Source organism: Aulostomus chinensis, chromosome 8, assembly GCF_037954235.1.
Source record: "Aulostomus chinensis isolate RoL2024-O1b breed Wild chromosome 8, RoL_Achi_v1.0, whole genome shotgun sequence".
NCBI lineage: Eukaryota > Metazoa > Chordata > Actinopteri > Syngnathiformes > Aulostomidae > Aulostomus > Aulostomus chinensis.
In genome coordinates this window covers 19700490-19714673 of record NC_141327.1, presented here as the reverse complement: position 1 = coordinate 19714673, position 14184 = coordinate 19700490, and the positions used below count along the sequence as shown (strand labels likewise).

Sequence of the window (14184 nt, the reverse complement as noted above, 5' to 3'; positions counted from 1 at the left end):
CGCTCTCTTTCTTTCTATAACTCTCCCAACTCATCTTCTTGCCATCATTGCACTTCTTGCTGTTTGCGCCTATAATTTGTTTTTTGTTTTTTTTTCTTTTCTTTCTCAAAGTCTTATAATTCTCTATATATTTCAGTCTGCCGGGTCTTTCTGGTGGGCTCAGCGCCACATCTCTATTACCAATGTTTGTCAGGCTGCTTTTAATCGATCCCCAGGAACCCTCTCTGATTTATGAGATGAACCGTTGATGTCAGTGCAAAGGATCATTTCCAAGCAGCCTATCTTTCTCTCCCTCTTTTCAGCTTTTCCTGTGTGAATATGTGTGTATGTCTATTTGTGTGCATGTCACTGGAACAAACAAATACAGAGACACAGGCACAGAGTGTCTTCATTAGCACTAATCTAATGGTGTTGAAGAAGGCTGCATGCTGACAGATGTGCACAGCTCCCTAATCTGATCCCTTGTCTGCTCTGTTATGACATCCCCTACATCACACACACACACACACACACACACACACACACACACACACACACACACACACACACACACACACATTGAAAGGCAAGCGTGTACACAAAGTCTAAAGAATTAAATTAAGTTTGTAGCCGAGTACTTTGCATTCTAACTCAATACACGCTCATCGATGCATTTGGTCAAAATGCATTATTAACGTGTGTGTTGGTATCTGTGAGAGTTGGCGTAGGTGTTTTGTCCAAGTGTGCACCGAATTAGTTTAATCGCCTCATTTGTATTCTGCTAGCTAACGTGCATAGCAGAAAAACAGAAGAGCCACAGAGGTACCGTGAACGTCTTGCTACCTTTATGTCTCTTTGTGGGGAAGGAAATTGTGTCTTCACTGCGCCAGTGAGCAGATTTTTAAAACGTTGTCAAAGAACTGACAGAAAAAGCTCTGGAAATAAAATTAAATTAAAAAAAAAAAGCCACAGGATGTTTTGTGGAAATTCAAGCCAAGCAAACATAATATTATTAACTTGACAATTATGTCATTAATGTGGTTTTTGCTTTGCAGCCAACTCTCAAATGCTACATGTCTGGGGAACAAACAAACGAGGAGAGCTTTAAACACTTTCGCTCTTGGAAAAGTGGCTTTCAAACCATTCAGAATATATAAGACAGAAAACATTTAATTGACTGGTTCAGCTTTAGGTGTATTTCTGGGTGTAACATTGAGAGGTTGCCTTTTTCCAGATTTTTCTAAATGATCATCATTTTTCCACATTTTCTTCAAGATATATATATATATATATGTATATATATATATATATATAATTGATTATTCTTCTATATCTAAAAAAATGATATGGCAGCTAATAAATAATCTAAAACTACAGAGATTTTTGAAAAACTTCAAGAAAAGAGAGGTTTGTTTATAGGTTGACAAAGGCAATCACTGAAATAAAAACGTAAAAGTATCTGTAAAACCCTTATCACAGAGGGTTTTCCGTCACAGGAAAAGCCGGCAATTCATTGCTATCAAACAAAGTACTCTTCTTGGAAATGTTCCTTTGAGGAGGAAGACCAAGGATCATTACGGAGGAGGCAGAGCTACACCCGGCGATAAATCAAGGGACACTCTCAAGCAAAAATGACAAAACTCCAACTGACTGGGAGCAACATTGCACTCCTCTCCTGCTGTTTGTTCTGAGGGTAACATCAGCGGCTCTGAGAGTAAAGAGGCCTATGAGCAACACGGAGCCAATCTGCCGTCAAAGCGGGGACGGGTTTTAAAATGGGCCGTATAAGAAAAAAGGGTGGATTGGGTTTAGCGGGAGGAGGGACTGTGTGGCGTGTGAGAGATCTTGACAATCCTAGTGATGAAGGTAAACACACACTGGGATTAGCAGTTAGCGATAGCCCTCATTTCTGTGCCCAATCCCACAGCTGCCTAACACTGTGAATGTCAGAAGCAATGCCAGTTTGTTTTTGTTTGTGTGTACGTGAGAGAGAGGGAGTGAGTGTGTGTGTGTGTGTGTGTGTGTGTGTGTGTGTGTGTGTGTGTGTGTGTGTGTGTGTGTGTGTGAGTGTGTGTGTGTGTGTGCGTGGTAAGCACTGGAAGAGGTGCCAGCTAGATGTTGGGGTTCAAACAGATGGGAGACAGGCATCTGGACAGCTGGCATTCATTGCCTTTCACAAACACTTTACACCAACCTCCTCTCTACCATATCCCCATTCTGTCATTCTCGCCTTTGAACTGTTTCTTTTCTTTCCTTTATTCTTTTTCACAGCCTTAGGTCTAGCTGGGAGGTCCAAAATAACAAAAGTAATGAGAAAATAATGAAATTGCATTGAATTCTATGTGAACAGATTCAAAGGCGTGTCGACCGTAACAAGAAAATTAGACACATGTTACGAGGTTGAACTCTCACGCAGAATTGTCCAACACCAGCTTGTGTATGTGTGTGTACACATGTACCATGAACTAGACTAGACCAGCACATTTAACTGGGTCAGGTATCTTTATTTGATGAGCTGGAAGAACACTTTGCCAGTTAGCGCCACTCTTTCTTTTGCTTACTCTTCTCTTCTCTGTCTCACTTCCAGTCTGTCTTGTCAAATAGGAGCATTTCACAAAATCATCTATTCACTTGCATTTATCCATCCAAGGTACTTGTGATTGCTTTGGCATCACTACATTCCATTTGGCAAGTCCTTAAAGGATTTTGAGTTTAAACACACTCACACACACACACACACACACACACACACACACACACACACACACACACACACACACACACACAAATGATTTTGTAATTAATTAATAATAAAATACATATTCTCAGAGTTCATTTGGAATAAAAATGAGAAGGATGAGAATCATTAATTACAAAAAAAGATAAGAAGGAAGTCTTTCTTTGAAGTATTCATGATAATGACATCCCAAAGCAAAATCCCTGAAAGGTAAGAAACCTTTCACTCATCAATCAGCGTAACTGTGGAACTTCCTGCCTGCGGGGCTGACAGCGATCACTTTAGTGTCCAGACCAGGGCAGGAATGAAGCATCACGCTGGGAGCTACATGCTGTTCTCCTTTGTTGTTTTATATGTCATCCCATTCTCCCCATCCCCACCTGTAACTTTGTCAAAAATAACATTAAGACATGACACCTGATACCCCTGATCAAGGACGCCAGCCTCTACGGTGTAACGAATGAATGATGCCTGAACTTGTTTGAACCTCCTGAAAGAGTAGACCAAAAGCAAGCTCCTTTTCTCACATTTCCCTGTCTCTCTCCAGTGCTTTTCAGATCTTTTCTCCACTGTTTATGTCTTTGGCACAGTGATAAATGGATGTAAAGTGAGCTCAGTTCCATTGACTTAAGTGGGAAATATGCATCATACTTAATTAGGTCTAAAGATTTACTCTAAGTAGGGCTGCGCTATAAATTGCAGACTGCTAAGCCAAAGACCTTTATTGAAGCCTTTACCATTTTCTGCAGTCACTTTCTGGTTTCAGTTTCAGGTCATTGGGAGAACCAAAGTTCTCATGAGGACAAGAGAACAAGCCTTGTGTGTCTTCTATCACACATACGATCTCTCCTCATCAGTCGGACGGCTCTGTGATAGAGTGCCAGTTAGTGGCTTCCATCAGCCAAAGGCCAATCGGATTTTACATGACAGATAAATGCAGTAAATAAACTCAGAAGCTAAAAAAAACAACTTTCACAGCCCTTGAAAACAACTTTTATGATGTTTCAAGCATAAATACAAATGTTGGAACTACAAAGCTAATGAATGCTACAAAAGATCAACACTACAACCTAGGTGGTAACAATACGACTGTAGAATTTCTGACTTGACATCCAGGAAAATACTCTGTACCATTTCAAATGCCACATAACGGTCTGATCCATCCGTATGTACTTTGCTAGAACCCTTTATGGTGGTGCGTTTGATGACTTGGCACATTGCTGTATTTCGAGGCTGATCAAATAGTTTCTCAACTTAAATCCAGGACATTAAGGGAAACAAATCAATCTCAGACAAATAATTGTGTTAAATTTTTAAATAACCACTGTTCATTAAGGTTCCAGAGGGCAGAGTTGGTAGCCTAGCTTGCACATGAAGTTATGTTATTATTAGCCATTAGCCTCTAGCAGTATGATAGCTTAACAAGCTCGGCTAATGGCTAACATTAAAATGGTTGATGTGTGCCACCAGTCAGGTTAATGTTTATGATAAATGGTTATGACTTCAACGATGTGGAAGTGGGTGCACTTCTAACCTCCTGAAATTCCTCATGAAAACTGGGGGATTGTCTTCATTGTAAGTAATTAATTAATATTAATTATTCCACCTGATAGCCACCACCTTGTAACTACCATTTTGTAGTATTGTTAGCAGGTAGGGTTGTCGACACCCCTTGGTCTTTTTCTTGCCTAATTCAAAGCTGCACTTCCCCTTTTTTTTCTTTTTTCAGCAAAAACTAGCGGCAACGGCTCTGCAGCAGCACTTTACATGCATAGTTTGTATGTTTACACGAGTGACAAAGCATGGCTAAGAGTGTTGCTCACTATAGCTAAGGTATTCAGCGGCTAGTGGGCTATGTCTGTGTGTGTGTGTGTGGGGGGGGGGTTGGCTGTTTCTTCTTCTTTTTGATTTTCAATATCAAAATCTGACTTAGCCTCCTATACCCTTTCAGGACTGCATGGATGGACTGTTCCTATATAAATATGGGGAGATTTCCTATAAGATCAAAGCACAAACCACTCAGAGAACAGGAGGATTCTCATTTCCCATCTTACTGTTTTTCCCCAAGCAGAGACCTTCCTCTTGTTTTAAACAAAAATCTATTCTATGAGGAAAGTGAGCATATGTCTTAGTTCATGTTAATATGTCTTTCTCTGTAGGAATGTGTACTTTAACTAAATATAACGCACAAAAGTAAGAGTGAGTTTAAAGAAAGAGGTTTGGGGAGGAATACAAATAGGAAGAAGGTGAATATTGAAGGAGGTGATAGAGAGGGAACCTGTGTTGGGAATCAGCTTCTTCCCTGATGACAACCAAGAGAGGAAAAAGCAGCATGAATTAAAAAACACAAGGACTGGCATGCGCAAGTCATTGATGGGAGTTTTTGACTGGCATCATCCCTCATTTGAGAAATGTCATCGGTGGGGTGCCTCAATGTGAATCATTTTTAATAGAGGAAATATCGCTGTGTGTGTGTGAGTGTGCGCGTTTGTGCACAGACAAGAGGGGGTGTCTGTATTTTTTGTCACCAGTTGAACTCGTGGGGTGAGACTAATGAAGAGTGCCGAGAGAAGGAGGGTGGCATTTTAATTGGCCTTTCTCTCCCTCTGTCTCACCTCTCTCATCTTCTCTAGAAAAACAAGAGATGAATGTTGGTTTTCATGGAGGTAAGAAGGAATTTCTGACAATCTAACTGAAACTTAAAAGCACGCAATCTGTTTTTTGACGGACTAAACATGAGAGCGTATGTCATTCATAATCCTTTGCAGCAATTTATTTGAACTGTGGTGTAACTAGAAACTGATGTTTGTTTATTGCAAACTCATTTCTGCAGTGCTCAAAGATTTGGAATAATTTTTAGACCATTAAACATAAAATATTTAAAGATGTGTTGAGGAAGTGAGGATAAACTTCCCCCCAAACATTAAAATCTAACGTCACGATGGGACAAACAGCATGGCTCAGGAGGTACTGGAGCTGTAGTAATCAGAGGGTTACTGGTTCAGTCCCCAACACCTCATAGTCCATGTGCTTGGTGTGTGTGTGTGTGTGTGTGTGTGTGTGTGTGTGTGTGTGTGTGTGTGTGTGTGTGTGTGTGTATGCGTGCGTGTGCGTGTGCAGATGAACGAGGCAACCCCATAAAGCGCTTTGAGTACCATTAGGGTGGAGAGGGTGCCATATAAATGAAGCCCATTGACCAAGAGCTATTTTGTACTGACCTAAATTTAACCTAACACAGCCGTCATCACACCCAGGCTATTTTAAACAATATAAATCTTAAATTGCATGAATAGTGAGCTTTAGTTTATGATTTCCCGTCCAACCTTTGGTCGAGGAGGGGACTGGACTGCCAAAAGTGGGGCCTGGGATCAAAATTTGGTTCTTCATCAGGCTGATGATGTTGAAAAATAAATCAATGCCCAAATTAACAATACAAAAAATAATAATGAAATCTAAAAGCATTTTAAAACAGAGAACGTGCATTTGAACAACACAAAATATATTCACTTTTGGCCCCCAGTCCACCATTTAGTTTGACTTTTGGCTCTCAAAAGGAAAAAAAAAAATTGGACATCCCTGCTTTAAAACTTGTGGCTCCACCGATCAATTTCACTTTTTTTTTTTTTTGTCATTATAACTGGTAAATTTAAATCTTTATTCTAATCATCTTAATAAGTTTTGGTCATCATGTTTTTGGATACATTCTTCTCAGGGCAACATTTCTTATTATCTCATACAACCACTGTGTTTACCTGTCATGTCATTATCTGAGTCATGTGATTATTCATTTAGGAGCAGCCACACCTGCGTTGTCCTTCCTCAAGCCTCGAGGACCTACTGGCTCAAACAATACCTTGTAGAATTCTGCTTTTTCATTTTTCCCCCTTGTTTTTCTAACCCGCCCAACAAAATTGTTTACCTAGAGTATTAAACATAAAGTGACTGCTCATCGCTCTTGATTCTGGGGCTTAAATTTGTTGAATTTCAAAGGCCAACTTGCCAGATATCAACTTTAACAAAAGTCTGGCATGTGTTCTGGCGGTCATCTGATATGAGTCATCCTTTGGCTTCTCAGTGACATTGTTCCAGAGGGACAATCCGCCTATCTGAAACTAACCGACATGTTTCGCTAATCAAACAGCTTCATGGCAAAGCTTTGAAGGATCATCAATAGGGAATGTTTGACATAACAGGCTCATGAGAATGTGTTTTTTGAACATGAATACTAATGTATACACACCAGTGACCTTGTTGAAATTAAAAACTCCTCTTCCGAAGGCTCGCTTATTTCTGGGGGTGTCGGAGGGAGATGCTACTAACCATATTTCTACTCCCCCTCCATCTCCCCTCTGCCTCCCCTTTTCCCTTCAGCATTTTGTCTCACTGAAAGCACAAAGTTAGTTGCAAGCTCTTCCCGTAGGCACCATACACCACCTTCCCCTCCCTTGGTCCTTGTCTTTTTTCCCCTCCTCTAGTCTTTAATTGCCAACTATCCTGAAGGAGAAAGAAAAGACGTGGTAGGAGTGTTTCAAATGGCATCAATCTCTCTTTTTCTGCCCCTCACTCTATCTCTCTCTCCGTCTCCATCTCCCTCTCTCGACCTCTTCCTCCATCCCCATCTCCCTGTCCTTCTGTTACAGCACTGCTTCATCCTCATGTATATTTATGCAACAAAGCTGAAGAGTCAGGCAGACTTAAAATGAAAACTCTAACTAGAGAGAGCTTGTGTGCTCATTTTGTGAGCGTACATGACTTTGCGTGCGCGTGTGTGTGTGTGTGTGTCTGTGAGAGAGAGAAAGAGAGACTGTTTATGTGTGAATATACACTCTTTTATCCCTTTTTTTTGGATACAAGAATCTTTTTTATATTCAACGGTGGAATTCCTCTCCACTTCACCACCTCCTGTTTCTCAGTTTCCTCTTCCCTCCCCCAAAAGCTTCAGCTGTGGACAGGTGGCTGTTCATTTTTTTAGTGCCTGGCAGGACAGGTGTCAGTTATTGACAGAAAATGACATTCTAATCGAAAGTAGTGATTCAGAAAACACCTACACAGACACACACACACACATATACAAACACTTGCCTATATCTGTGGCTGCGCTGACATAGACAGGCACTTCTGGTCTTAGCTCATGTACATCACCACAAGGCTGCATAAATCTCATCTGTCTCAGGGAGGAGAACACACATAAAACACACTCTCACATCTAAAACCCTGACTAAGCCTACACACATTTCTGACTAAATTCCTACCCCTAAAACCCTTTTTTTTAATCCCTTAAAAATGCAATTAAATTTGTACCCAAGTTTGTGCAAATACAGTGTTTCTATGTGCGTGTGTATGTGCGTGGAAGTTCACTTCTGTGTGTACATATATGTGCTCATGCAAGCGTGTGTGTTGAAACAATAGCAGTCTTGAGAGGCGGGCTGCACGGCTGACTCCTTTAGTTTGCCTAAGAGGAGGAACGTGGGAAAAGAGGAATAAGTGCCATTCATCTTTTCACTGGCTCATTCACTCTCTCTGGCTCTCACCCCTCCTCTCTCCTTCTTTCACATCAGGTCTTTGTTCCCTTAAATGGCCTCTTTACTTTTGGCTAAACTTCCATTTAAGATAAACACTCTCTCGCTGTACCCTAGGACATATGCTTTACACACAGACAGACAGACAGACAGACAGACAGACAGACATAGAGACACACACACAGGTTTGCGTAACTATCCTTATTAGGACATTCCATTGACTTCCATTCATGTGAATATCCTAACCCAAGCCCTAATCTTAATCCTAACCCTAACCAACTGATGCCTAACCTCAACCTCAAGCTAACTGCAATTTACACCTTCACTCTAACTTTGATCAGGTGTTCATGAATTAAGTTCTGCTGCATTAGGACCAGTCTTTGGTCCCCATGAGGGCTAGGGGTCCTGATAAGGTTAGTGTTTATACTAGAAAAGGTCTCCAACAGATAACAAAAACCAAGTACACACAAACACACACAAACACGCACACACACATGAAGGATCTTTCCCAAATAGCCCCTCAATCCACCTGAGCTCAAGTTAAAATAATCTGGAACTCACTCCTGCTAAAGTGCTAAATAAGTACATGTCTTATCTTCGCTTACACTTCATAGCCATCATTTAACAGTTTTTGAAGTTGAGAGCAGAACAACGAATCTAATCGAACACCCCAAACAGGAAGGAATTCATCCCCTCTATCACACTCTAAGCCATATTATCACACTCCCATCTCCCCAAATACCTTCACATCCTTGGCGTTCATGCGTGTCCCCTCCTTCCCCACAAAAATGTCATCTATATCCACCAGTATGTGCCGGTCCAGACCCAAAATAAGCTTCCTGTCGGTGAGGTAGGAGATGGCGTCCACCAGGATGAGTCTGTGGAGCCAGTAGCTGAGTCCCTGGCCAAAAAACACCCTCCTCACACCATCATACAGTCCCATGTCCTGTACAACAGTGGCCTGTAGGCCCAGACTGAAGCCAGGTCCTGGATTATCACCACTACCTGCTCCTGTTCCCTCCTTGGAACGTGCATGCAGTACAGCCTGGTAAGTGGAGTGATTGGAGGAAAAAGAGGTCCAGTCCTCTCCAGGTAAGGCCCCGAGGTCTGTGCCAGGCTTGGTTAGGTGGAGGATAGGAGAGCTAGACACCACACAGCAGTCCCACAGCGCCTGGTTGGTCCTGAGCACCAGCGGGAAGCCTCTGAGTTTGAGGATAGGTGGCGAGTTCTCAGTAGAGCGGTAGAAACCTATGATCCCCACTCTGTACTCAGTGCAGTACTGATGCAACAGCTGTCTGTTCCATGTGTCTGCATGGGCATACTTTAGCAGGTTCTCATAAATGATGAGGGAGTAGCGTCCGCGGCCCTTTTCTGTCAGCGGCGGGAGGTCGCCCTTTCCTGAGGCAATTTCCATGCGGAACTGGAAGTGTGCTGACTCCAAAATAGCCACGATGTCCTGACCCAACTGAGAGTACTGGGACTCCACCAGCACCAGCACTACCTGGTCAGTGTGGACATGTGTGTGTGGAGGATTCGGGGGATACGGGTATGGGAGTTGGCGGTACGGGGACATGGAGAGTGGCTGGGAGCAGGCCGGTTCAGGAGACTGTCCAAGTTGCATGGAAGGGGAGGAGTTTGTAAACAGGAAGTAGGCAGACAGGAGAAGAGAGAGGAGACAGCAAGAGGCCAGCAGGAGCAGGAGCCGACGTAAGTGGCGTCGGAATCGCACGGCCACCGTCATCACGAACTGGGGAAGTGTGTGTAGGAGATGCCTTTTTGAGTTTGCTGAAGCCTGGAGAGTGTACACCGCTTTGTGTGCCCAAGAGATGTGTGGAAAAAAGGAGCAAAGCCACTCAGGGGTGTGTCATGTCACCATGGCAGGGAGAGTGGAGAGCTGTGCTGGATGTCGGCGAACAAAGATCTTCATTGAGAAAAAGCAGCCAAGGTCTCTCCTTCTGATTGTCACCGTGGAATCACATGCTGAGATGGAGAGAGTAATGATTGTCTGAAGAAAGAAAGAAAAGAGGGGGACAAGCAGACAAGAAGAAAGAGTGAATTTGCTGGAGAAGGTTGAACAGTGTGCATTAGCTGGCTGCATGTGTGTGCTCATGGGTGTGTAGGTTGTGCCACCCTGGGGAAAGTGAGGGCACAGCTGGTAACTACAGATCTGATTGAAAACAACTTGCATCCTTAGGGCTTATCCAACCCCTTGCGCACACACACACACACAAAGTGACATCACAGTTAAAAGCACAACACAAGTCAGTCCTCACAAATAAACACCAGCTGTTAGTGTGTTAATATGATAGTGTGTTGGGAGGAGGATGGGCGCTCAACTAATCAGTCCCATGAAGCTCTACAGAGAATTCCTCTAATTGCACCAAACTCTGTGCACTTCTGTCCTATTTCTGAACCTAATCATCTGAAATACCACAAAATTAGAGTTGGAATCCTTTTGCCAAGAGCGCTAATCTGGAGGGAACCCATGACAGTACAGAAGAGGAAATGGAGAGCCAGAGAAAGTGCAAGAAAAAAGAGAGACAAAGAGAACGAGCAGAGAGAGGAACAAAATGCAATGAATTATAGAAAGAGACAAAAAAGACCAGGATTAGCATCTTAATGTATGTGCCGGGAGCCAGGGAGAAGAAAAGATCCCATTGCCTCTCTCTCTCTCTCTCTTTCGTTTCTCTCCATTCCTCACTCTACCACTCTCTTGCTATCTTTCTCTCACTCTGTCTGTTTGAATATCAACAGTCTTTCCTCACGTTCCCCATCCTTCTCGCCTTCAGAGAACACACGCAAGAGAAGGTCATAGGGGAGGGACTTCACTTATATTCCTTACACCAGAAAATGAAAAGGGTGGTGGTGCATGTGTGTGTGTGTGTTTGTGTGTGTGTGTGTGTGTGGGGGGGGGGGGTTCTATCTATACTAACACAGTGAAAAGTATTGGTTTCTTTAATAAGTAAAATAATACTCTTAAATTCTTCCTTCGCAGTCGGGATTGGTTATGATGTTGACAGAATTATTCCCTCATTTTAAAGAGATGAGGAGCATTAATGCACAGTCGTATGAAATTCATTAAAATCAGTGTTTAAAAGCTCTTAAAGTGACACACTTATTTTAAGTACTGGGTTAACCTGTTACTATTCGTGTATCTCACTATTAGGGGCCACACGGGGGCGCTGAGATTGGATGAGCACAAGAGACTGAGTGCCTGGAAGTTCAGCAGTTAAGCTGATTAAATGACTATACATTATGTATTAGAAACTTCAAATTCCAGGCCAACAGAAGGATCTTCGATGCATCTACGAGCTGCGTCCATAGGTTTGAACCATTTTAATTTTGTGTTTTTAAAATAAAAAACAAAGATTCTCAAAATAGAGGGAGCTGTATGTCATTTAAGAGTTCATATTGATTTAAATAATCATCATTTAAGTTACTAAAAAGGTTTAAAATGAAAATAAATACAAACGACTGACGGTGGGATACTGTGGTGTAGAGCAATTAATAAAACTTAAAAACTGGGGGGGGGGGTGTCGGGGGAGAAAACAGTTTAAAAATCTGCGTTTTTTGTAACATCTCCATCAAAAGTAAGAGAACAAAAGCAAAAGAGGAGAATTAACATCCCGATTATCCGAAACTACCGGCAGGTAAATTCCGGGGAGTTTTACATCTCCTGGTGTGAAGCACCGGCTCGCTCACTTACCTCGTATCGGAGCTGAGGCGCTGCTGCTAGGGGAGGAGGTTGGACGGGAGAGCGGTGAGTGGGATGCAGCTTCGGGTGGGTCTGGGGCTCCGGTCTCGGTGGCGCACCTCTCCCGTGTGTTATGGATGCTGAAGCCTTGTGCCATCTCCTCTCTCTACCCTCCACTAGAGCAGCAGGGGCAGCCAGCCGGAATGATCCGCTCTCCTCCCCCTTTCGTCATTCCTCTTTTTCCCTCCTCTCCCCCGCTGTCTTCCCTCTCTCTCCCCGCGATGCGCACTTGTCCCTTTATCTCTGCGTTGAAGGTGGAGATTAGGCAGGAAGAGCACCGATGTCAGGCTGCCCGTTAACGACTGACTGCCGTGCGTAAATGCCCTGGTATAAAAGCGCCTACACGAGTGGAGGCGAGCGAGGGAGCGGGAGAGAGAGGGAGAGATAGAAGGAAAAGAATGGGAGGGGGCTCAGGCTTGACTGACACAAACAGCCTTTTTCCCGGGCACCAGCGATCACGGTCCCGTTAAGAGCTCACGGCCCGTTAGTTGGTGTTAGTCGGATGAGGATGTGTCACAGGCGGATACGCACCGGTGCCAGTTAATGGCGCGCCTTGCTGATTCTCTCTCGCTTCTTGCACAAGTTTACTCAAGGATGAAGGGAAGCAAGGAGGAGAAGGGAAATTTCGACATGGGAATGGATGCAAGACATTTCAGACATTCAACTGTTCAAAATACACTCAGGCATGCATGGTCATTGCACACGCGCACACACACATTTGAATCAGCCCCACTGTGCCCACCACTACTGTCCATCAGCCAGACATCGCTTGTCTTTCATATAGTGTTTTAACTCGATTAGGTGTTCTCTTTTCCCTTCGCACCAGTTCATCAATCTCTCTAACCTATTTGCTCTGACACACACTCTCTCATGCACCTCTCAATAGAGCTGGTGGGCCCCCCATTCACATTGTAATGGCCATACAATAGAGCTTATTTAGAGTGGGCGCATTAGGTTTCTCTTTTAAGGGAATCCAACCAGTTCAGAAAATAAGGAAAAGAAGTTAGAGAGCTCAGCACAGTTTGTGATCCTGATCGTGGGTTAACTTCATGCACGAGGGCCCCTAGCACACACAAAACCAGACATGTATTCACACGGCACCATGGAACATGTTACTTTTGCTTGCCCTTTTATTTCATTTGAAAACTGGAGACATTCCAGCGGAAATGTCCCCATTTGCGTCCCTCCGTTAACGTAATGACTGAGAAGCTGAGCTGAGAAACAGAGCCTGAAAGAAATACACCAGCCAGAATATCATGCCCTACAGAATGAAAACCACAGATAATGAAGGTTTGAATTGGAACGTGATTGTGTTTGTATGTAAATTAGTGTCAGTGGGTGAAGTGTAATTAGAGATGCTGTTCACCCATTTCCTCCACATTACAAGCTGAGAGCCACTTCTGCTGGGGTGTAGACAATAAGCCAGGAATGAAAACTCAAAACTGAACAGACAACAGTGTGTGTGTGTGTGTGTGGGGGGGGGGGGGGTGTAACCATGTGAGGTGCCTGAAAAACCTAACATAATTACAGAGGTGGTCATTGCCACACACACACACACACACACACACACACTCATGCACAAGCCAGGATACAACAGCACAAAACACGACAATACACTTATGGATGTCCTCTCTCTCTCTCTCTCTCTCTCTATCTCTCTCCCTCTCTCTCTCTCTCTCAATCTCTCTCTCTACCTCACACACACGCACACACAAACACATAGACACATGTAAAAGCACACAAAACAAAAGACTAGACATATGAAAAGTGTCAGAGTTGCCATGTTCAACAAGCACTCTGACTCTCAACAGAGGAGAGCCTGAGACAAATGAGGGAGCAAAATAGAGAGGGAGAGAGAGAGAGAGAGAGAGAGAGAGAGAGGGAGGGAGGGAGCATGCTTGTTGTCTTCATCAGAGGCTTTTGTTAAGTGAGAGATAAGAGAGGAGGAGTGACTGATCCCCCCTCTCCTCTCTCCCTGCTGAGAGCTAATTGTGGCTCTGTGAGTCTGTAGTCCCGTGCCAGGTCTGAAGAGAGCAAATGGAGCTAGAGTGTAAAAACAGCCAAAGACATTATCATGGTGATGCATCACATCATCCCGGGAGTCAGGGCAGGAGGCACTCAGTCTAATGTTGATGCCATAGCCACCCAATTAAGAACCAAACAGTGGACACATTGTTGCATATACTGACAACACA

At 43.4% G+C, this 14184-nt stretch overlaps 1 protein-coding gene across 3 annotated transcripts in view; it reads right to left on the bottom strand.

Annotated features, from left to right (window-relative positions):
* ndst3 (N-deacetylase/N-sulfotransferase (heparan glucosaminyl) 3) overlaps positions 1-12197 on the bottom strand; it is a 45140-nt gene extending 32943 nt beyond the window's left edge. For 2 of the 3 annotated variants that reach the window (XM_086211550.1, XM_086211549.1), the window contains exons 1-2: positions 11942-12196; positions 8978-10240 (exon numbers count right to left, since the gene is read on the bottom strand). In XM_086211550.1, the coding sequence (XP_086067676.1) occupies positions 8978-9976 (999 nt within the window). In that variant the 5' untranslated portion in view covers positions 9977-10240; positions 11942-12196. Of the gene's footprint in view, positions 1-8977; positions 10241-11941 lie in introns of all 3 variants that reach the window. The other variant, XM_086211551.1, reaches the window with a different exon arrangement.
* Positions 12198-14184: the final 1987 nt, after the last annotated feature.